The sequence below is a fragment of the Bidens hawaiensis genome, unplaced genomic scaffold, assembly GCF_021521415.1.
Source record: "Bidens hawaiensis isolate Kalapana, Puna unplaced genomic scaffold, B.hawaiensis_p1.1 tig00040035_1, whole genome shotgun sequence".
In the NCBI taxonomy this organism is placed as follows: domain Eukaryota; kingdom Viridiplantae; phylum Streptophyta; class Magnoliopsida; order Asterales; family Asteraceae; genus Bidens; species Bidens hawaiensis.
In genome coordinates, this window is record NW_027497051.1 from 60,852 (window position 1) to 84,316 (window position 23,465).

The 23,465-nt window shown below is 42.1% G+C and overlaps 1 protein-coding gene and 1 non-coding gene across 2 annotated transcripts; one reads left to right on the forward strand and one right to left on the reverse strand.

The window, feature by feature from the left end:
- Positions 1–930: 930 nt before the first annotated feature.
- On the forward strand, positions 931–1,146 carry LOC143591766 (small nucleolar RNA U3). Its single transcript, XR_013145769.1, has one exon. It is a non-coding gene; the product is annotated as a small nucleolar RNA U3 (small nucleolar RNA).
- Positions 1,147–2,026: 880 nt separating this feature from the next.
- On the reverse strand, positions 2,027–18,220 carry LOC143591757 (E3 ubiquitin-protein ligase HAKAI homolog). Its single transcript, XM_077071868.1, has 4 exons — positions 18,214–18,220; positions 16,278–16,525; positions 2,973–3,031; positions 2,027–2,885 (listed from the first exon to the last, which is right to left on the reverse strand). The coding sequence occupies exons 1-4, from the start codon at positions 18,218–18,220 to the stop codon at positions 2,135–2,137; spliced, it is 1,065 nt and encodes a 354-aa protein (XP_076927983.1). The 3' UTR covers positions 2,027–2,134.
- Between the last annotated feature and the right edge of the window lie 5,245 nt (positions 18,221–23,465).

A 23,465-nucleotide genomic window follows, 5' to 3' on the forward strand; every position in this document is an offset into this window, starting at 1 on the left:
TATTTTGACACAATACTAGTCGTATGCTGTGTTATACTAGTAGTATGGTTTTAGGCAGCATATATATCCGTGTGTCCTCCATTTCAAAAAACACACAACTTCCATCTAAAAATCTGAAAACGTCACAACAACGGTGCATCAGTATTTAAAGTGGTTGAAAAACCATACGATTAGTATGATGTTTCATACTATTAATAAGCCTTTCTTTGTTTTTTGGACAGCTTTGTGAGACATTCTTTCTTGAAATTCCATATTACTGGTATGAGATTCCATAAAAATAGTATAATTATACACGCATTGTACTAAATGTTCGTATGGCCTGCAAAAAAAGGAAAAAAAGACTGCAGGGTTAAATCCTGTCTGGTGTCCGAATAGCTTGAATGGCGTATGGATAGAAAATCCGCATTGTTATCATAAGTCTCTAATGTTCTCTTACAAAATCGGCACAAATTCTCAACAGGTAGTAGAAGCTATATGGCTTATCATCATGGTCATATGATTTGACTTTTCCTGTCAAATGTACCAACTTTCAGCTATGAGCAGTGAAAATGGTATGATGCCTTCATCTATTAAGTATAATCAAACATATACATCATTCATAAAATCACAATGAAATTATGACAAGGAAAACGAAAGATATGCAAATCAATGCTAGACTTGAAAATTTACTAGTTTTACCATCAACCCGTTCCGTTTTCAGGTAAACAAATAATACCCAGCAATTTCTTGTTTTTTTGGATTGTCATAATATATAAATAAGAGAGATTTCAGTGTAAATAGTTTTCTGTTTGGTTTTTGAATTGTTAATATAAAAATGGAAATAGATTTGTGAAAGAGGACAAGCTTAGAATAGGTTTAGTTATATATCCCACATCGGTGCAAGGTGGAAAAGAGCAGTGCTTTATATAGACCACAAGTAGAAGATGAGGCACGACCTTACTTGAACAGGATCTGTTCTATAGGCTCGTACCTCTGTATTCTTGATTCCTAAGAAGACAGAAACCCATGTCTGGTTGATGAGCTAGGACCGTGTGACTAGAGCGTGATTAACGGAGCTTCATGGTTATCTTAAGCATGGCTCAGTAGAGGATCGTTGCTGGCTCGTATGATGGGTCTTGGCATGGTCTCACGGTTGTCTGACAGACAAATTCCCTTTTTTGATGAAATACCCATCTTTAATGATATGCTGATTCGTTCACTGCAGTCATCTAACGTTGAATGACACAGATTGTAGATTCTTTTATTGCAGTTTGTTTGGTAATTTGCCGAAATTTTATGCTAAAAGTGAGCAGCTGATTCGTTCTTTTATTGCAGTTTGTTTGATTATATATATACCAAATGATGGATGAAATGCCTGTGTTTCTTCCACAATTGTACAGAAAGTAGTGGTTTATATTATCTACCAATACTCAAAAATGTCTGGAAGCAATTAAGAGTATTTATGCATATACGTATATCATTGATAAAATCAGAAATCAGTTCAATCACTTCTAAGTTCTAATTTCCTAAAATCCAGTTGAAGACTCATCCGATTCAGTGATTCACCCACTCGACTAACAGGCAGTTAAGTTGGCTGGTATTTGCCACCAGTCAGTCAAAAGCCGTAAAAACCAGCAAAACCGCTCAAGTTACAGAAAGTCTGCCAATTTGACCTGTTTGAAATACATATGGTTCGATTTTAACAGAAAACAATTTACGGTTCAGTTTAAGGTTTGGACCATGAAACCAGCCGTGTAAATCAACACAAAAGACCCAACAGACCATCCACTTTAGTTTGTCATTTCTTTTTCTAAAGCTGTAGTTAAGAGCCGGGCCCAACTTTCTCATCAAAGCCGGTCAAACCAGACCGTGAACATCCCTAAAAGATCCTTAACAATTAAATCCCTTACTCAATTCTAACATATTTGTATCGTAACCATCATGGATGAGAATGCTCTTGAAACATGAAAAAAGCCATGTTTTGATTTTCCAAAAATAAAATATAACCAAAAGGACTGGCTGCAAAAACTACTCATGACAACATCTACCCATTTGAAGTGACCACAACATGCAAATCCAAGACCGATGAGAATCATATCAAAACTAACAAGTTACAAAACCGTCACAAAAAGTCGAAAACGGAATATCAACAACATTAATCTTGACCATTTCCAAAACTGTCACGCTTGTCTTGCTGCCATCCATACCCCATTCCAACATGACTCGGATCACCACCATGAAAACCAGCAAATGGCATAGGCTGAGGCGGTGGTTGTGCCGGGTTAGCCACCTGCGATGGTAGACCTCCTTGAAAGAAACCACCTTGATTCATAACCATAGACGGGTCAAACGGTTGACCATTCGGTCCAACATTCCAAGGCTGAGGATAACCCAACAAAGACCCTTGTTCTACACCCGATTCAGGAGCCTGTTGACCAATGTAAACCGGTTGACCAAACGAACCAGGACCCATCACACTCGGGTTCACCGGTACTACAAAACCTGGCGGCTGAAGTGCAGTCACTGGGTATTCAAAACTCGGTTGCTGAACATGCAACGGGTTTGACCCATCAAAACCATGAGGCGGGTTGGGATTGGGGTTAACTGGTGGCTGTATGAGTGGTCTAACCGGGGGTTGGGGTTGGGACCGATCACCATCTTGGGCTGGTTTTGGAGTCGGGGCTTGAACCGTTGACTCAGAAGTTGTCGGTTTCTTAGTGCTTGCGACTTCAGACTCGTTTGCATCTTTTTGAGGATTTGAAGTTACAAGATCTGCATGAACCGTGTGCACATGGGCCTCAAAATTAGTTTTTTTCACAAACGATTTTAAACAATGTGGAGCTGCACAAATGAAGATTCCTTCCATCATTTTAATCGTCTGGATCTTCTGAATACGTTCATCACACCTGTGTAAATATAATAAAACACGGGTGGGGTCAATTATTATTTTAACTGTGAATCAAGTTGTTTAAAGACAGTAATTTTAGTCTTACAAATAGCATAAAGAGTCACTCCTAGCACAATCCAGACAAAACACATGCTCACAAGGCATCTGCAATAACCAGAGTTTTTTGTGAAAATCAAGATAACCAATAATTAATATTCTACATAAGACTGTATTATTATGAACTTAATCATATAAAAATACAACACACTGCCCTAATCATATAATAGAAGTCAAGACAGATAATCTTTTGTTACAGGTAGAAATACCAAACACTTTCAATTATTTAACCTTTTTATTGATAATTGTGGGTTAAATATAATTATACAAGTAAAGCAAACCAAACAATATATAAACCAACCTTTACATCTTTTTTTTTTTTTAATTTTTAGCAACCAATTTAAAATTAGGAGTGAAATCCAAACCAACTTATAATCTATTACATACTCCAGCAGTCAACCTCAACTTGCAACCCGTATGTTGCTGATGTGGCACTGGTTGCTGCATGCCAGCCACCACATCAGATGCCACATACGCAAAAAACGCCTATGTGAAAAATGTTAAAACAAATGTATTTACAAATTTTAATTTAAAGCAATAGTAAATGTCGCATTAGATGCTACTTGCCATATATATATATACATATACACTATAAGGTTCATGGTTCTGTCTTTAACGGTTTGATAGTTCAGAAAATGGAATCGGTTGGTTAACATTTATTATTTATGATTCTTTTAGGAATATAAAGTTATAAACATACATTATATTCATAAACAATCCTTATCATCACTAAGCATTTAATACAAAACTATTTTTTTGTTTAAAATCGTCCAAACCGAACCATCAAGTTGCAAAACTGAAGAAACACTAAGTGAACCCTGGGCAGATTACAGATAATCTGGGGGTTAAGTAATGTTTCCCACGAGGATGAGGTCTAGCAGAGAAGGTTGTTCTTCAGGGGACCTGCAAAACAGACACCGTAAGCTCGTCACTGAGAAGGGGGGGTGGGGTTCCTCCTTGTGACCACCCTCCGGCGTGAGAATCAGACTAGATTGCTCCGAATATAAGTGTATATTAAGAGATTGCTAGATAAGATTGAGATATCAGATGATGTCCTTACCATTCCAAGGTGTTGGAGTATTTATAGCCGAAGGTAGGTTTCCTAGAAGGTACAGCCGGCTGAATAGTATTCCTGTTCTACCAACAGTGGACTACGCACAGGCCATGCTGGTTGGTGGGTAGGCTACGGCCAACAGTAAAGGTCGGCTGTATACTGTTCCTTTACTGCCGGCTACGCACTGTTCCACCAACTGTAGGCTGTGCACGTCCCATCGTAAGGGTTGGTGAGTAGGCAGCGGCTAATAGTGACAAACAGTACTAGAGGGTGCTCCTCCTCGTATTGTTGTCGGTGAGCTGTCACCCTGTGATTGGTTCATGGGCTGCTCTGGTCAAATTGTCTGTTCCGCCCATACCTTAGTAGGTATAGTACGAAAGACCTTCCAGAAGCATACGGACTGGCTCATTTAGGCGGGAGTATTCCCGCCTTGCTCATTCCTTCATGTGACTACTGAAGTAGCTAATGCCTTGTGCGTGTAGCCTTGCTGTCAGTGCGGGTAGCCTTCCCTGATGGCTTGTATCCGCAGCTGCGGGAACAGGTGGGGTACTTCATTGGGAGGCTTTCCCTGCGGGTACAGCTGGCGTACTGCGCGTAAGGTTCTTTGAGCATGGTGGGTCCTGCTGGAGCAGTTGGTCATTGCGCAGACGTCCCTTTTCAAGGTGAGTCTTGTGGGTCCAACTGGGCTCTGCTGGGACCTACCTCTTCAAGTCCCCCCAGTCCAATGTTCTTCTCATGAATTATTAATAAGTGAGGTGAACTTTTGGACTTAGCTAGGGGTTTTGAAAAGGGTTTAGTTTTTAGGTTTTCCGTGGTGATTCTTCCCGCGGTTTTCCTGATGTCACGCAGAAATTCCCGACTTTTCTGCTTGATCTTTGGGTGTGAAGCGGGTAGGTTTGTAACCTCCTCGCACGTCAGGAGCGTTGAGTCCCACTTGTGTGGATTCTCCATGGGGTCTTGGTAGTTTTCAACATAGCGATCAGTTATGCTAAAACCACCAATTCCATCTTGGAGTTTCAAACAATATAGTTCTCGACGTTCCCGTCATGCGGGGGTGTTATTCCCGTTTCCGCAAGCATGGCCCAGAAGATCCTTCTTGGTTTGAATTCCCTGCAGAGTGCCAAGTATGTGAAGGGTTTTGCCTTGACACTGTACCCGCACTTGTCTTACGGTTACTTTACTTCCAAGGTATTCCTGGCGTCAATTCCCTGCGGGTGCTAAGTATGTGAAGGGTTTTGCCTTGACACTGTACCCGCACCTGTCTTATGGTTACTTGGTTGCCAAGGTAAGGGGTATTTTCCCGCTTACTTTTGAATCTTTTTGAATTTTGAATTTTGAAATTCGAAGAGTTGGTGGAAGGATAAGAACAGTCCAAACCTCTGAAACGTCGTGCGACGGTTTCTTCTGACTGTGTCAGGACGTGCAGGAAGTTATGGTGACGTGACAGTACATGGTCATTCCAGACGCTTTTTCAGGCGCGTGGGCCTGATTTTTCGGGCGCGTGGCCGCGAAATTAATGGTATGCGTCCTGTCCACAGCTGTTGCCAGCTTGCATTTTGCCACGTGTCATAGTTTCATTGCACCTTCGATTTCTCTCTCTTCCGCATTAAATGCATCGCATTAATTGCGATTAGTATATAAAGGGGGAGAGGGTTCTTTGTAATCCACACTTTCACTCTTCTCTTCATCTTCTAAGCGATTTCCGGCGAATACTCATCCTTTTCAGGCAAGCATTCTCCCGAAATCGTTTTCTTCTTCTTTTACAAGATGTCTCGTGATCTCGATTCTACAGCTGATGACAAGAGTACTGCTGGTGAGTGCCAGTGTGCTCTGCCTGGCGATCTGTATCGGTACGTCGTCAGGAAGTTCATGCTCGAGTCTCTCGAGCCTGAGTTTCCTGAACCCCATCAGACGGTGTACGATGCCCCCAGAGGCAAGATCGGGGTTTATGCTGCATTCTTTGTTTATGGGAATCTTAGGTTCCCATTGACAAAGTTTGTTTACCGTGTCCTTGAGAGGCACGGTGTTCATTTGACCGAGTTGCACCCCATGGCGATCGCCAAGATTCGCCACTTTGAGTGGGTGTGCCGGATTTTGGGCATTGAGCCCTATGTTGACCGCCTGATGACCTTCTACACTTGGAGGTGCATCCAGGGGTGGTATACCCTGATAACCCGAATCAAGGGTTTGAAGATTTGCGCGACCGAGCGCAGTCTTCGCGCTTGGGAGCGGGAGTTCTTCTTCATATCCGCTCGCGCCATCCCCCTTGCCATGAAGTTTAAGAACGTGCAAGCTCTTCCCAGCCTTCACGCCTCCAACTACGAGGAGGCGGAATGGTTTTCGAGGATTTCCCGGGTCCAATCTCCGGTTTACCGGTTTGCGGAGTCCGGGATGGTGATGTTGGGGATGAGCCGGGTGTGGAAGGCGGCGGATGCGCAAAAGGTTCCGATCGTCCTCGAATACGGTTCGAACTCTGTTCCTTACGGTATGCTTTGTTTCCTTTTGTTGATTCTGAATTTCTTCTAACTTTTTTCCTGTTTATTTCAGAGGGGAACGACCTGCAGTCGCTCCTGAACCCGCGGGAGGCTGACGGTCCCGCTCGGATGGGTACTCGCGCTCTAGACGAGAACGAGTTGCCCATCCTAGAACAAACTGCGGATCGGTTCGTGGAGGTCTACCCGCTAGGCCACGAGATCCTGAGCGCCAGGCGGCCAGGTAAGGCGCTCTTCAACCCTCGACCCCTCAATGTTGAAACCTCTGCTGGAATTCCTCTAATCGTATGTTCTGATGAGGAATCCGCAGATGGTCCTCCGTTGGTGCGGAAGAAGAAGGCTGCCGGCGGGAAGGGAAAGGAGGTGGCCTCCACTGCCGATCCAGCGCCTCGGTCTGATTCGGAGACCGAGAGCGAAGAGGTGGCGGGGAATCCCGGTGGTGATAAGACCACCGCTCCGGAGGCTGCGACTGTCACCTCCGGAGAGCCCAAGAAGACGACGGTAACCGGCGCAAAGAGGCCGGCTCCATCGGGTTCGTCCCCGCCTCTCCGTACCTTTAGGCTCAAGAAAACCCGTAAGTACAAACTTCGTCTTTTAACTTCATAGCTTAATATCATTTAACACTTATCTTCTTTACGCAGGCGTGGATGTTGACGCATTCCAGGGTGGAGCGCAGAGGAGTACCTCCCCGCCAATGACGGTAGGCTTGGTCAGCCTACCTGAGGCGTCGCGCCTGCTTCCGCTGGTTCAGTTGCTCACTCCTTTGAGCCGACTGTTCCAGCTGAGATGACGTCACCGCCGGCTGTGAGTGCGATTTTTACAGCATCTTTCACGGAGCCGGCGGTTACTATTGCTGCGGATTCCGCGGCGGCGACTGCGGCGGCTGCTACCATGCCCCCGTCATCGACGGCCGATCCATCAGGTACGCATGGGGCTTCACGCCAATCTCTGCCACCTTCCCATCTGCCTGACCTCTTGGATGGATTTCCCTTGGGTTCAGGTGATGGGTTCGGCGGCTATCGGCCTGTTGTTGACCCTACAGGTGCGTAGGGTTCTTTTGGCCCTTTTCATTTTTTTTTTTATCATCTTTTCCTAACTGCTTTATGTTTTTTGCAGTGTCGGATTCCAATGAAGTGTATGTTCCACGATGGAACATTCGCCGAGGAACAACCCTTCGCACCCCTGTGGAGTGCGTGGAATGGGCTCGTCACGCTGCTCCCAGTGGTGCGTTGGGGGAAGCCATGGCTAGCTACCAGGAGGGTAGGCTAACCAATGAGCTTCGGGTTCTCCTGGCCCGGATGCAGCCGCGCGTCGAGCTGCTTTGTCGTGAAAACGACAAGTTAAAAGCAGCTCGCCTTAAAGAAGTGGCTCAGGCGCGGGCTGTCCAGGAGGAGAACCAAAGGCTTTCCGCAGTGGCTGCGGAAAAGGAGAAGGCCTTCAAGGCCCTCGAGGTTGAAGTTCAGGCTCGACTCGAGGCCCGTTCCAAGGCTGCCCAAGCTGTTAATGAACAGCTTCGGCTGGCTAAGGAAACTGCGAGGAACGCAACCGAGAGGGCCACCAAGGCTGAAGCTGTTGCTGAGCCTCTACGCGTGGAGAATGAAGAGCTTAAAGCCAAATTAGAGGCTCTCCAGCAGGCTTATGATGCCTTGGCGATGGAAGACGCCAAAAAGCTCCAGGAGATCTTGGACCAGAGGGGGGTGCTTGACCATACTGAGCGGAAGCTAAAGGGCGTCGAAGAGGCTGCGGCTAAAGAAGTGTTGCTTGCCAACCTCAACAAGAGTGAAGCCGAACGCGCCCGTAACGAAGCTCAAGCTGCCCTCCAAGAAGCTCTGGTTGCCAAGGAATGGCTTCTTCGAGAAGCGTTGTCTCAGGTAAGCTTTCATGTCTTTACGCTTTTCTTTGTAAATAGAAAGGGTTCTGATACTTGTATATTTTCTTGTAGGTTGTGCATCGGGTCTTCTCAGAGACGTCTTATGACGATGCTATGAGCGCAGCCCTCAACGCTTCTCATGAGGATGGGGAAAAGGCCGGCTTCCTGCTTGGTCTAGGGTTCGTTGAGAAAGGCATCCCGCCTTCCAACTTCCCTTTGTATGATGTGGATACTGAAGCTGTTTATGACCAAGCAGTGAACCAGTATGCCGCCTTCCCGCATCCGGTGGTGGAGAAGGTGAACGAAGTCGCTGCTGCTGATGATGGGCTTGCTATCCTTAAAGCTTTCCTTGAACCACCACGCTCTACTGATGGAGCGGGTCCAAGCAGAAGTGGTCCTGAAGCTTGATTCTGAAGATCCCTTTCCACCACTAGCGTAGATTTTTGCTTTTGTATAGCTCTTTGTAATATTTGAATTCTGATGAAATAAAGATTGTGTTTGTTCTTTGCCTTGTTTATTTTACCCATGTTTTGATCTAACTTAGCAATTTCTTTAGTACTTAGATAAGTTAACTTTTTAACGTGGTAAATTATAAGTTTGTTTCGCTTCCTCTTTCATGATTGTGCGGGTATGACCGTCACTTACACTTAGTAGGATGGCTTAACTTTACTTATATCTGACCTGCGTGGAAGTTTTCCTCATCTTTTCCTTTGAAATTTTCAAGTGTTCAGAATAAGTTAACCTTTGAACGTGGTAGATGATAGGTTGAAGTTTTGCTTCCTTGTTCGTGATTGTGCGGGTAAGACCGTCACTTGCACTTACAAGGATGGCTAAACTTTACTTACATCCGACCTGCGTGTAGGTTTTCCTTAAAACTTTAACATTTTTAGCGTTGTGTTTATGCGGGTTTTGCCGCCTTCCACACGTAACGACTTACTTCTTCCCCCATTTATGCGGTGAATACCGGCACAATAGTGTGGGAAGTTCATAAGTATAAAGGTAAGGCTATCAACACATTGTGAAAGGAGAATCATTTCCATTAGAAGTGGCTCTAGGCCTTTTCTTTACAAGTTTGGAATTGATCTACATATAACATTTGCGTAATTGAGCTCCATTCCATGTTCTTGGGATGGGAGTACCATCGAGCCTTTCGAGCCGGTATGCGCCCTTTCCCAGGACTTCTCTGATGATGTATGGCCCTTCCCAGACCGGGGCCAGCTTTCTCGGGCGTTCTTGGTTCGAAGCCTCGTTGTTACGCAGTATGTAGTCTCCTACATTGAAGTTGCAGAGTTTTACCCGCGTGTTGTAGTACTTTTGCATTTGTCGCTTGTAGTTCTCTTCACGCACTGCGGCTAAGTCTCTGCGTTCATCGGTTAGCATTAGGTCTAACCGTCTTTCCGCATCATTGTCTTCTGGCTGAATCAAGACCCTTGGTGAGGGTAAACCAATTTCGACCGGGACCATGGCTTCAGTGCCATAAGTGAGACTGAACGGGGTTTCTCCCGTACTGGCCTTCTTCAGCGTTCTGTTTGCCCAAAGGACGTGCGGAAGCTCGTCCACCCAGCCGGAAATCGTGTTTCAAGAGTCTTTTCTTTATGCCTTCGACGATGCTCTTATTTGCTCTTTCCACCTCACCATTACCTTGCGGGTGTGCCACTGAGGTAAAGGTGTGAGTGATTTGAAGTTCTTTCAGCCACTGTTGTAGCTTCTTGTCAGCAAAGTTGGTGCCGTTATCGCTCACCAAATTCTGTGGAAGTCCAAAACGACAAATAATAAATTCCCAAATAAATTTTTTGATATGTTTTGCGGTTGTTTGGGCTAAGGGTTTTGCTTCTATCCACTTGGTGAAGTAGTCGATGGCTACCACTAAGAACTGAACATTTCCTGCTGCTGTAGGAAATGGGCCTGTCACATCGATGGCCCACTTCTGAAATGGCCATGAAGAAGTGACTGGAACAAGTTCATTCTTCGGGCGGTGCGTGTTGGGTGCGTAAAGCTGGCAAGACCTGCATTTTCTGATGTATGCCAGTGCATCCGTATGCATCCCCGGCCAAAAGTATCCCGCGTTGTTTAGCTTAGCTACAACAGCGCGGGGACCTGCGTGTACTCCACAGATGCCTTCGTGTACTTCCCTTAGGAGGTAGTCAGCATCTTGGTTGTCCACGCATCTTAAGAGTGGGCCAAGAAAGTTACGTCTGTAAAGGATGTTATCGATGAGTTGATAATTTAGTGCTTTACAGCGTAGTTTTCTTGCCTGTGTTTTTTATTCTGGTAGTGTACCTGTCGCAAGGTATTTTATTATTGGTGTCATCCACGTTTCCGTGCCGGTTTGGATGACACAAATTTCCTTGTGCGGGACCGAAGGTGCCTCGAGGAGTTCAATGCGGATATCTTTTCCTAAGTGGGTGAAGGCTAATGATGCAAGCTTGCTTAACGCATCCGCAGATTTGTTTTCACTTCGCTTGACGTGTATGACTTTGCAGTCATTGAAATCGCGCATAAGGGATTTTGCTTGTGCGAGGTACAGGGCCATTGTGTCGTTCACGGCCGTGTACGTCCTGTTGATTTGATTGGCTACCAACATGGAATCCACTTGGGCTTCCAAGTTTTTTACCCCCATCTTACGCGCAATTCTCAGCCCAGCCAAGAATGCCTCATACTCGGCTTCGTTATTCGTAAATCCAGTCGAATAGCGTAAGTGTATTCTTGGCCTGCTGGGTTGGTTAGTTTCAGCCCTGCGCCTGAACCCTCGTTACTGGCTGCTCCATCAGTGTAGAGTCGCCAGACGTCATTGATGTCTTGTGCTGGAGAGGGTTGAGCCTCTTCCTGGCACTCTTTTTCCCGCGATGCAGGCACTTCTGCAATAAAGTCGGCCAGAACCTGGCCTTTTATGGCTGGTCTTGGCTTATACTTTATCGCGCATTCCCCCAACTCGATTGCCCATTTGGCTAGGCGTCCCGATAACTCGGGTTTGCCTAGGACGTTTGCAAGTTTGAAGTTGGAGAGAATGGTGATTGGGTGACCCTGGAAATATCGTCTTAACCTGCGTGAAGCATGTATAAGTGCTAAGACTATTTTTTCGAGGGTAGAGTACCGGGTTTCTACGTCTGTTAGGATACGGCTGACATAATAGATTGGCATCTGGATGCCTTTTCGCTCTACTAGCAGTACTGCCTCGGTTGCTCTATCTGTTGCGGAAAGGTATAGGATTAACTCCTCTCCCGCTTTAGGCGCTGTGAGCGTTGGGAGTTCGATCAAGCGTGACCGAATCTCCTGAAAAGCTGCTTCCGCTTCTGGTGTCCAGCGGAAGTGCGTTTTCTTTAAACAGTTTCTCAACGTTGACACGAAAGGAAAGGACTCTTCTGCGTGGTTTGCCAAAAAGCGATTAAGTGCCACTAGTCGTCCATTCAGTGTCTGAGCCTGTTTGATGGTAGTAGGTGATTCCATTTTGATAATGGCTTCGACCTTTTCAGGGTTCGCTCTAAAGCCATCTTTAGTGACGATGACCCCCAAGAACTTCCCTTCTTCCATTCCAAAGGCACACTTGCTCGGGTTGAGCTTCATGTTTATCTTCCTGAGCGTGTTGAAAGTCTCTTCGATGTCTTTCAACATCGCTTCTGGGTCAGGGCTTTTGATGACCAAGTCATCCATGTAGACTTCCAAGTTCCTCCCAATTTGGGCATGAAACTGGTTGTCCATCAGGCGTTGGTATGTGGACCCGGCATTCTTAAGTCCGAATGGCATCATTTGGTAACAAAATGTGCCATCGGGCGTCCGAAATGCGGTTTTGTCCTGATCATCAACGGCCATGTGGATTTGATGGTACCCCTTATACGCGTCCAGGAAGCATTTAAGGCGGAACGGTGCCAATGAGTCCACCTTAAGATCAATTTCGGGTAACGGATAACAATCTTTGGGGCATGCTTTGTTCAAGTCCTTGAAATCTATACACATGCGCCATTGTTTGTTATTCTTCGGTACCATAACGGGATTTGCAACCCAAGTTTGATATCTACTAACGCGTACGATGCCTGCGTCAAGGAGTTCCTTGACTTGGGTTCTACACACGTTAGTTTGTTCTGGCCCCATTACTCTGCGCTTTTGTACGATCGGCGTAACAGCCGGATCGCATTTGAGCTTATGCTCTGCCTTACTTCGGGGTACACCAGTCATGTCAGCTGGTGTCCACGCGAAGATGTCAGCGTTTTTTTGTAATAAGCGCTTGAGTAGGGTGCGTGTGGGATCAACAATTGTTGGGCCAATGGTGACGGCCTGGTCAGGGTATTTGCCATTGAAGGCCCATCATTCTGGTTCAGTGATGGTTGGTTTAGCCATCTTTGGTTTGGGTTTAGATGAGACAGATGCGATGCATACCTAGGGAATGCCGGTGATCATCGCTACACCCTCAGCTGTTGGCCATCCCATCATGCCGTGGACTGAGGATACCACGGCGTTGAATCTTGCCATCCCGTCTCTCCCGAAGAGAATGTCGTATGTGTGGTGTGGCTTCCTCATCACGACAAAGTCCACATCTTCTGTGCGGGAGTGTTTCCTATCCGTAAGAGTGACAGGGAACGATAGGATACCCAGGGGGTGTTTGTGCTGCCATCAAACCCTTCCATCGAGGCGCAGATCGGTTCCAGGCGTTCCTTGTCTTCGTCATCTAGCTTGTCAAAGAACTGCCTGTACATCACCGTTGACGAGGCGCCGTTATCAGCAAGAGTGCGAGAAGTGATGTAGTGCCCCAGCTGGCTTTTGATGACGATAGGGCCTTCTTTGCTGGATCCTCCTGGCACTCGCGAGAAGCGCACCTCAGCTTCCTTCCACGCACATGGTTCTGTCGTTCGCCTTTTTCTTCCTCTGATCTTACCATGAACCATGTTGATGCTGATGTCAACGGGCTTTCGTCCGTAGCCTCGGTACCGGTTGTCGTTTCTTCCTCCCTTCTTGATTGATGCCACCAGGTGTGCCAGTCTTCCATCCTTGACGAATGCTTCAATAATATCCTTCAAGGATGTACACTCTTCCGTACTATGACCTTTTGTCCCGTGGAAGTCACAGGATTTACTCTGATCCGCATTAGGTCGCTGCCGGATCATTGGAGCCTTTGGCCATGGTAGCTTTTCAGTGGCAAATATCTCCGTGACGCTTTTGGTGAGTGGCGTCCACCGGTGCTTTTGGCTTGAAGGGTGTGTGTGATTTCTTCCACCAAGATGGTGAGAGCTGGATGAGGTGTCAAAGTTTACCCTTGACTGCCAGATACCTAGCCTCCTCTTTTTGTTCTGCCGGGCGATCCGAACATTGTTCTCTCTTGTCCTCTGCGTGTAGAGGTGTGTACTCTGGGGAAGGTCCCTTCCCAGTTGCTTCTCCGTCTCGGCAAAGCGCTTTGCCGCCGTCATGATGGCATCCCATGTTGATGGCATGCCATCCTTACCCGTCAATGTGCGGATAAGCTCTGGGTATTCGGCGCCTTGGATGAAAGCGGCGCGAACAAGATCTTCACTTATGTTGCCGAGACTTAGCTTTTTGGAGTTGAAGCGGGTGATGAAGTCTAGTAAAGATTCATCCTCCTCTCTAACGCAGTTGAGGATCGTCCACTGTTCTTCAGTATATTTCCTCTGCTAGCTGAAGTGCTGGCTGAACTTATTCTGAAAGTCCGCCCAATCATAAATGTGGTGGACCGGTAAACGGTCGAACCATGCCCTGGCCGCTCCAACCAGAGTCATCTGGAACATATAACACCACGTGGGTTCCGTCCAGTTACTGACGGTTGCCCCCGTAATGAATCTGTTCAAGTGGTCGTCCGGGTCGGATAGACCATCATAAGTGCCAATGTTGGACATTTGTTTGGCACTTCTCGGGGCGATTGCTTCCGCAATGTCCCTTGCGAACTTTGACTTTCCTGCATTTGTAGCAGTTGGTCTAAAGGTTTTGGAGAAGTCACGCGGGTTTCTCTCCGCATTTGTTGGTTTAAAAGCTTCCCCAAAATTCCTTTTTGGTTGGAAGTCCGTTTCCTTACGCTTCCCTTTCGCCTTATGGCGAGGGTTTGCGTCGGTATCGGATTCTTCCCTCTCGTCGTCTGAGTACTCGCACTCACTGTTCATATTGAGATGTTGGCGAGTACTGCCGAATTCGTCAGCCTGTTGAACTGAACGCAAGCGTTCATCCAATTCAGCTTGGAACTCTCTCTGACGTGCTTCGGCCCACGCCTTCACTTGATCTAGTGTTTGGCGAGGGACCCTCGTTCGTTTTTCCAACTGGGCATCAGTGAACCCCAGTGGAATATTTACTGCACTTGCCCCGGCTTGGGTAGCCGGGGTAGTGTTCGTAAGATTTGTATAACCGCCGGTGTTCCCCGTTACTGGGGTTGTGGTCACCGGGGTTTCTTGGTCACTTACTGGTCTTGGGACCGGAGTAACGTTAACCATTTCTTCAGAAACTTTGAAAAAACTAAGAATTAGTTCTAGCTTTTATGCACGGATGGCGCCAATGAAGAAACACTAAGTGAACCCTGGGCAGATTACAGATAATCTGGGGGTTAAGTAATGTTTCCCACGAGGATGAGGTCTAGCAGAGAAGGTTGTTCTTCAGGGGACCTGCAAAACAGACACCGTAAGCTCGTCACTGAGAAGGGGGGGGGGGGTTCCTCCTTGTGACCACCCTCCGGCGTGAGAATCAGACTAGATTGCTCCAAATATAAGTGTATATTAAGAGATTGCTAGATAAGATTGAGATATCAGATGATGTCCTTACCATTCCAAGGTGTTGGAGTATTTATAGCCGAAGGTAGGTTTCCTAGAAGGTACAGCCGGCTGAATAGTATTCCTGTTCTACCAACAGTGGACTACGCACAGGCCATGCTGGTTGGTGGGTAGGCTACGGCCAACAGTAAAGGTCGGCTGTATACTGTTCCTTTACTGCCGGCTACGCACTGTTCCACCAACTGTAGGCTGTGCACGTCCCATCGTAAGGGTTGGTGAGTAGGCAGCGGCTAATAGTGACAAACAGTACTAGAGGGTGCTCCTCCTCGTATTGTTGTCGGTGAGCTGTCACCCTGTGATTGGTTCATGGGCTGCTCTGGTCAAATTGTCTGTTCCGCCCATACCTTAGTAGGTATAGTACGAAAGACCTTCCAGAAGCATACGGACTGGCTCATTTAGGCGGGAGTATTCCCGCCTTGCTCATTCCTTCATGTGACTACTGAAGTAGCTAATGCCTTGTGCGTGTAGCCTTGCTGTTAGTGCGGGTAGCCTTCCCTGATGGCTTGTATCCGCAGCTGCGGGAACAGGCGGGGTACTTCATTGGGAGGCTTTCCCTGCGGGTACAGCTGGCGTACTGCGCGTAAGGTTCTTTGAGCATGGTGGGTCCTGCTGGAGCAGTTGGTCATTGCGCAGACGTCCCTCTTCAAGGTGAGTCTTGTGGGTCCAACTGGGCTCTGCTTTAATTTTAATTTAAAGCAATAGTAAATGTCGCATTAGATGCTACTTGCCATATATATATATACATATACACTATAAGGTTCATGGTTCTGTCTTTAACGGTTTGATAGTTCAGAAAATGGAATCGGTTGGTTAACATTTATTATTTATGATTCTTTTAGGAATATAAAGTTATAAACATACATTATATTCATAAACAATCCTTATCATCACTAAGCATTTAATACAAAACTATTTTTTTGTTTAAAATCGTCCAAACCGAACCATCAAGTTGCAAAACCATGACTAAGCATTTAATACAAAACTTATCATCACTAAGCATTTAATACAAAACTATTTTTTTGTTTAAAATCGTCCAAACCGAACCATCAAGTTGCAAAACCATGAACAATCACCAACTACAATAACCTATAACAATACAAGAAGTTAAATTACATACCAAACGTCCATAAACCGCTACAGGAAAATCACACTGAACACAGAAATGAACGCGTTCACCAAGCGGTCGGCGGGACCTACGACCCACCGTCTTGACCAGAGTAACACCGTTGGAGATGGAGAAATATGATTGGCGGGCAGCCACGCAAGTGATTAGAAACCAACAGTATAATGCTGCTATATGGTTTTGGAGAAAGAAAAGAGCTGAATTAATGAAACCGTTGTATTGGTTGGCTAAGTGTTTTCTTCCTACAGAATTGCGCCCGAAGATAACTGCTTCAGGTAATTCATAAGTTGTGATGATGTTTTTTAGTAAAAGTAATTGGTTTGGTTGTAGGATAGATTTTGTTATATTGTTTGTAGTATTGTGAAGTATATTGCTTTCATGTATTTGATATGTTATTTGTATATGATACTCATCTTAAAAACTTGTAGTGTCTTTTAATTTTATAAGCGTACTTGTAATTATTTGGCATCTTCATAAAAATATAGTTAACAACTACACATACACAAATGGTTCACGTGGTTTGTCTAAGACTCCCAGACATACCTTTGGACTCTCGCGGGTGCAGATACCATTAACAGTGTACGAACTACCGGGTATGTTTCCAAAGATACAAGTTTAAAGTTTGCGGTGCCAATCTTGGGTTAATGAAAGACTATTTAAGAAATTAACTCAAAGATGGAAAGACTATTTTGTATATAGTTTTACTACAATACAATTGGATTAGAACCGAACCCTTAAGAAATTTAAAGAGTTGTCAACTTACCTTATGTGTCTTGATCAGGCCTAGGAATCAATTAGAGATGATATTTAAATTTTAATGAAAAGCTAATGAAAGTTAGTACTGTATCTCATACATGTTCCAAACTGAAACTTGAAATTTCGAACTTGCAACTTTTGAAACTTGGACCTAAAAGTGTGACGTGAGATAAACCACATAAACCATTCGTGTAATTCACAATAAATATATCTTTTATAACCTTGTCTTTTATAACAATTATAGAAAAATAACTTGATAACTTCTTTTATGGGCTGAGCCAGGAGACATTTGAGAACTTGGAACAAAATTTGTAGGGTCAGCCACATACTTCATAATTAAGTGAAACATCTTATTTGTTAACTATAGTAGAAATTCCACACGTTTACATGTGTTAGTGATAACACTTAAGTCAGTTAGTGCTTACATCACATGCAAGACAGTATAGTGTGTGCGTTGATTAATGCATTATATGTCTTGTTGATTATTCTTTATAGCGGCATTCACATGTTACACTTTCAAATGCATTTTTTGTTCATACACTATACATTATTGATATTAATTAGTGTAATCAATGACACGTACATACACTTTATGTGTCTCCAGTGATGCTTTTAGTGTACTAATCTAGTTATTACATTTTTAATCACGAAGATCTATAAAATTTAGTTTATATTTTTAAAAGTTATACAAATATGTGGAAGCTTTGTTGTTTACTTTTCAAATTTGTAGGTGGTTGCAATTTGAAAAGAATAAGGCCCAATAAGAGATTGGTGTCTACTTTTCAAATTTGAAGGTCAGCCGTGCAAAGAATAAGGTCCCATTTAGGATGATGTGTGATGTGTGACTCAAAATAGCAAGTTACATACATGGTACTCTTTTTAAGACAAGGTGAGTTTTTTCACTTTGATTGGATACATGTCAAATTTCACATGTGACTAAATGTATACATACATACTACTTGGACGGACATCTCAGTCGTCGTTATCACACACTTGATATAAACTAAAATATCTTGATTACTATTAGACATCAATCATGTTAAAACCAATATTAATCTTCAAACAACTATATATGTTAGCACATGATATGATATTAGGTTTGTTAACAACCAACCAACTCCTTCATGTTAAATATATATGTAATCACGCACTCTAGTAAGTCTTTGATCATTACCTTTCATTTATTGCATATGCAATTTGTATATGCATATGTATCATTATTCAATCGTATGATACGGATCTCTTAATTGCAAACATATAGGCTGAAATCCTGAATTCATGACCAAACTTATGTTCTTTACACCTTATCGTTACCAAGATAAGATTTTACTAAATACCATACAACTTTAAAGCGATAAATTAAAGTTTTATCAATAGACCGATTTGGAGTTTGGGGTGGGTAGGACTAGGACCCTAAATATATCATTATATATACTATATTTACTTCGCAAATGTACAAAGTTTTATCAATTTATTCACTGATAGTCAAAATATGTATAATAGGGCTACATTTACAAATGTGTAGGATTGAGTATAAAAAAATTTAACAATTTTTATGGTTACAGTTGTATCCATGTTATACACAATAACAAGCACATATTATAAACATTCAATTTGTTTATCACAAAATGCTAATTAAATAACCTAAGTCCTTTAATTGTCTTCGATTAGAGATTCATATTTTTAAAAAAAGAAACTTTTATTTCTTATATACCATTGTCTTTGCTATGTATATAAAAGATCGTTAAGCCAATTTGTTCACATGTTTTTTTTTCATGTTTAACGTACTGTTGACCTACATACATATAGGTTTTTAATGAATTTTGTTTATATATTTTCACAATATTAGAATAGATGATTAATATTTACAAGATTAATATTTACAAGTAAAATAAAAAGATGGATGAACAAACATTGCAATTGATTTAAACTATTTTCTTATATTTTAATTTTTTAAAATAAAAAAGAAATGAATAATTGGCAGTGTTTTTATAACGTTTTCATTTTAATGAACTGCCGGCTTCATACTAGTGTTTTTTTTCCCATGGAAACGTGCCAAGATGTACGCCTCTCGTGGTATGTATATAAGACCAAAAACACCCACCTGTAGGTGTTTTTAGGATAAGGTGTATCATGACAACTTTCTCCACTAGCTACAAACAGTTTGTTCAGTTGACCATTGATGTTGGATTGAATCTATGGGAGGAGATTAATTTAGTTGGATACTGTGTTTGGCCCTATGTATCACTTTAGAACTATTTCCGAACAATGGTGGAATGTGAGGTGGGTTATATATGTCTGGATTCTTATCAAGTCGTTCGTGCTGATTTGAAAGCTGCAATGGGGATAGATAAGTATGCAAAACAACTTGAATACACACACATATATATATATATGCATGTATGTATGTAGAGTCATTGTATTACTGTTTTTGAAAAAAAAAATGGGTAGTTATTAGGAGACGGCATATGTACACACGTGAGTTAATTTTATAGGTAGGCGGTATTTGTGTCCATTTACATATACATAGGTTTCTAACACATGCTAACAATGCTAACACTATGTGTAAAATGGGGACCATATAAAATAACCTCAAATCCAATTGAAATTCTTGACACAAGTTCACATAGTGTAAATGCGTTAGCACATACATACACCGTGTAAAATAGGATAAGAAGAGGGGGGGGGGGGGGGGTCATCCCACTAAACCTATCGATCCCGCTCTTCCACACATCTACTGTGCAGACCGATGTTTCCATGTCATAACCATAACCGATTCTTTTAACCATAAAAGAAACCAAACTTCAGTTATTGTTGATCAGCTATGAGGAAGCACATTCATAAGCTTAACGTTGCAAACAAACAGAAAAATAGCATTTCCGCGCAATCAATAAATGTAAGAGGGGTAACTAAATTCATCTTCCATTCAAGAGAATACAATACCAAAAATGTTGATAATCTCGGACTCCAAATCACAAGTCGATTAACTTGTGGGACCAATATTGACAAGTAAGTCAAATTGCTTATGTTTTCTAATTGCATTGTAATTAAAAGTGATGCCGTCTTGGATAGCATGTTAGGGTTATTCTATATAAACTAAGTTATTGTTAGACATTTCTAGAAACCGAGTTATTGTTTATCAAGAGACACGAATAATGTGTAAGATCATTGGTCAGATTAGACATGTCAAAGGAGATAAGCTTGGAGACAAACATTCATTTATATTGATTTGGAAATTATGAGGGAATAGTTAGTAATTTTTGACTCCATGTTATAAGTCGGTGAACTTGACTGACCAATATTAACTAGTAGGTCATATTTGGTTATGGATCCTAAGTGCAATATGTTTTCTATTTAAAATTGGTAATGTCTTGGATAGCAATTAAGGTTAGTCTCATATTGAGTTATGGTTAAACGTTTTGTGAAAACCGAGTAAGAGTTTATCAATGAGTTATGTGTAATAGGGGCTCTATAATACATTGAGAGTTATTAAATATTTGTTTTGTGTATGGTTCCGTTTTGGTGAGTTATATTTATTTGTTTTTTAAAAAGTTCCACTGTCATGATAGTTTTTGACACAAACGCAAATTTTAATCTTTCCTTCTAAACAAATCCATCAATTTCATTTCGGCACTTTCACAAGCACATAGAATGCACTTTAACCAAAGTTGGTGAATAAATGATGTTTTATGTTAAGCAGCGTGTCTAATTATGTGTTTTTAGCTATTTACTTGTATGATGCATGGTTATTATGAGATACTGTGGATTTTCAGGTCTTAGTGTGCTAAAAATTCTATGGAACGATGTTCAAATTGAGTTTTGAAGAATTAGAAAGAAGATGGATGAAATACGAGAAGTGGGAATGCAAAAGTGCACCTAACACCCGTGGTGCCTTCTAACCGCTCGGGGCTCCAGGCTAGAATATTGATTTGTGAAGCCAGAGCCTGGGCACTTGGGTCTTTTTCAGCCCAAATTTAATTTCGTAAATCCCTTATTTAAAACCACTTTTTAGGTGTTCAAACCTACCTTGCATTTACACGAAAACCTGGGGATTTAGAGACGATTTTGGGCTAAATACGTCATTCGAAGTCCATCCACTTTCTTGTTTTCATCACCGAATCAACTATCATGCAGAAACAATGCTAAATCTTTAGTAACTGCTTCAGGGGTAGTGTTTGTGTAAGAACTTATTGGTTTTGTGGTTTTTCTCTATGTTTAGATTTAAGTTTTGATTAATTACTCGGCTACTCTAGCTTTTATGTTTATTGAGATTGATCAAACAGTTGTTTATGTGGGCTTTGTCTGTATCATCAATTATTTGGTTTAAAATTATCAATGTCTAGGAGGGTTCTTAATGCCATTGATTTGTTTACCATTAAACATTTACTGTGATTGAATCTTATATCTGTGACATTTGTCAATTTCGGGTTATTTTATACTTGTATTCTTAATGTAAACCCGACCCGTTTTGTATCCCGAACCTTTCGATATTATCAAAATGATGAATTGTATGTTAAATATTTGTTTTATAGTTGTTGGAACAAAAAAAAAACACCTTTTTCGGTTCTTAAAATTCCCCGAAAACGCTCAAAACGAACTCCAGGGACTAAAACTACCAAAAATGGAGACTTGAAGGACCCATTTGTAGTTTGTGCTTTCTTGGGTCTATAACCAACCCATTTTCATAAAACACCCTTTATGAAAGACCCATTCAACTTACCCTATATACACACCCATCTTCTTCATTTGTGCTTGCTCATTTCTTCATTTCTCTCTCAAATTCTTGAATTCTAAGGTTGTTCTTCATAAGCTAATCTTTCATTTTAACTAACTTCTCAATACTTAAAAGCTTGATGTTACAACATATATATAATATACACTCCTTGTTTACCTTCGGTCTTTCATTTCTCCGGTCTCGGCCGGTTGAAATGTCGGGCTAGTAAGGCAAGGTTACATGGAGGACTTTGTAGTCCTTGTTTATATATTTAACAAATCTAACCATATAACTTGTTATACTTGCTTAACTTCTACATATTTTAGTTTATTGTTCATATTTGTCAAGTTCCATGGTATTGGGTATGTGGTGACTAGCCTCGGTTTCATCCCGAGTTGAGAACCGAACCAAAAACCGAACTTTTGTTTAAAAACATTATTGTTAACTTTTTGAATGTAAAACTTGAGTATTATTATTTATAAGTTATTTTACAAGTTCCATGGTAATTGGGTATGTGGTAACCATCCTCGGTCTTATCCGAGTCAAGGACCGAACCAAAAACCGAACTTTTGTTTAAAAGCTTTATTGTTAACTTTTTGAATGTAAAACTTGAGTATTATTATTTATAAGTTATTTTACAAGTTCCATGGTAATTGGGTATGTGGTAACCATCCTCGGTCTTATTCCGAGTCAAGGACCGAACCAAAAACCGAACTAAACCGAGTTCACTCGCTTAAGACACACAAGTGTGTTTTTAGCCACCAAAACTCATATTTTTCTTCAAGATTATATTTTAAATCAATTTTAGTTAATTTCTAAACATACTTGGCATGTCGGTAACCAACTTGATCTTATAACAAGTTCGAACCGATAAGGTCGTATACTCGCTTAACGAACGTTAAGGTTCTTCACAATAGAACTACATACTTGGTTAAGTCTATTTTGATTTTATTGAGTTATCTCATAACATTTATTATTTTGGGAAGTTAACTGTGAGCTTGGTCAATTATCAAGTCTCGAACCGACAAACCCGAACACTCGTTTAAACCTCGTTTTGGGTATTCTTATAACCAAGGGTTTTGCAATATCGCATTCTAACCCACGTTATTACTTAACATAGGTTGAGTAAAAAAAGAAAAAAACTAATGAATAGAATACCGAGACCCGGTTTCGAGTAAACTTATTTTACAAAACTCGTTTCTTTAATTTCTCAAATATTTACATTTTAAATCCTAAACTTTATTTATTTACTTTATTTGTCATGTATTTTATTTTAAACCCTTCCAACACTACCTACTAACACAAGACTCGTTTAATATAGGTCTTGCTTGTTAAACCGATCTCTCCGATTATTCACGACACGATCTTTCAAGTTACTTGTTAATGTGAGTACTTTTTCATCCCCCGTTTTCCATTTTTCGTTTTGGGGGTGGCATTGTATACTTATTCAAATTCAAATGATTTATACTTGAGTCTTAAACCACAACACGTATTGTATATGTTTACTTAAATAAATGCTCGATTTGGTGTTATATGTTTTACATGATTATGTGCAAATCCTTGAATGCTAAGACGGGTAGCCTCTTGAATGTTAAGGCGGGTAGCCTCATCAAAGTATGATCACACGTTAATTCCGAGTATATATGGTATCCCCATATAGAAAGGTGTCGTCAATGTATTCTTATTGACGATTTCATTATTGTCGTCAATGT

What these genes read in the sequence shown, in the direction of transcription:
- LOC143591757 (XM_077071868.1), bottom strand. An exon ending in TAGCGGTTTATGGACGTTTG is followed by an intron (nt 3,032 to 16,277) that starts GTATGTAATTTA and finishes TGGTTATTGCAG; the next exon opens with ATGCCTTGTGAGCATGTGTT. An exon ending in AGTGACTCTTTATGCTATTT is followed by an intron (nt 2,886 to 2,972) that starts GTAAGACTAAAA and finishes ATATTTACACAG; the next exon opens with GTGTGATGAACGTATTCAGA.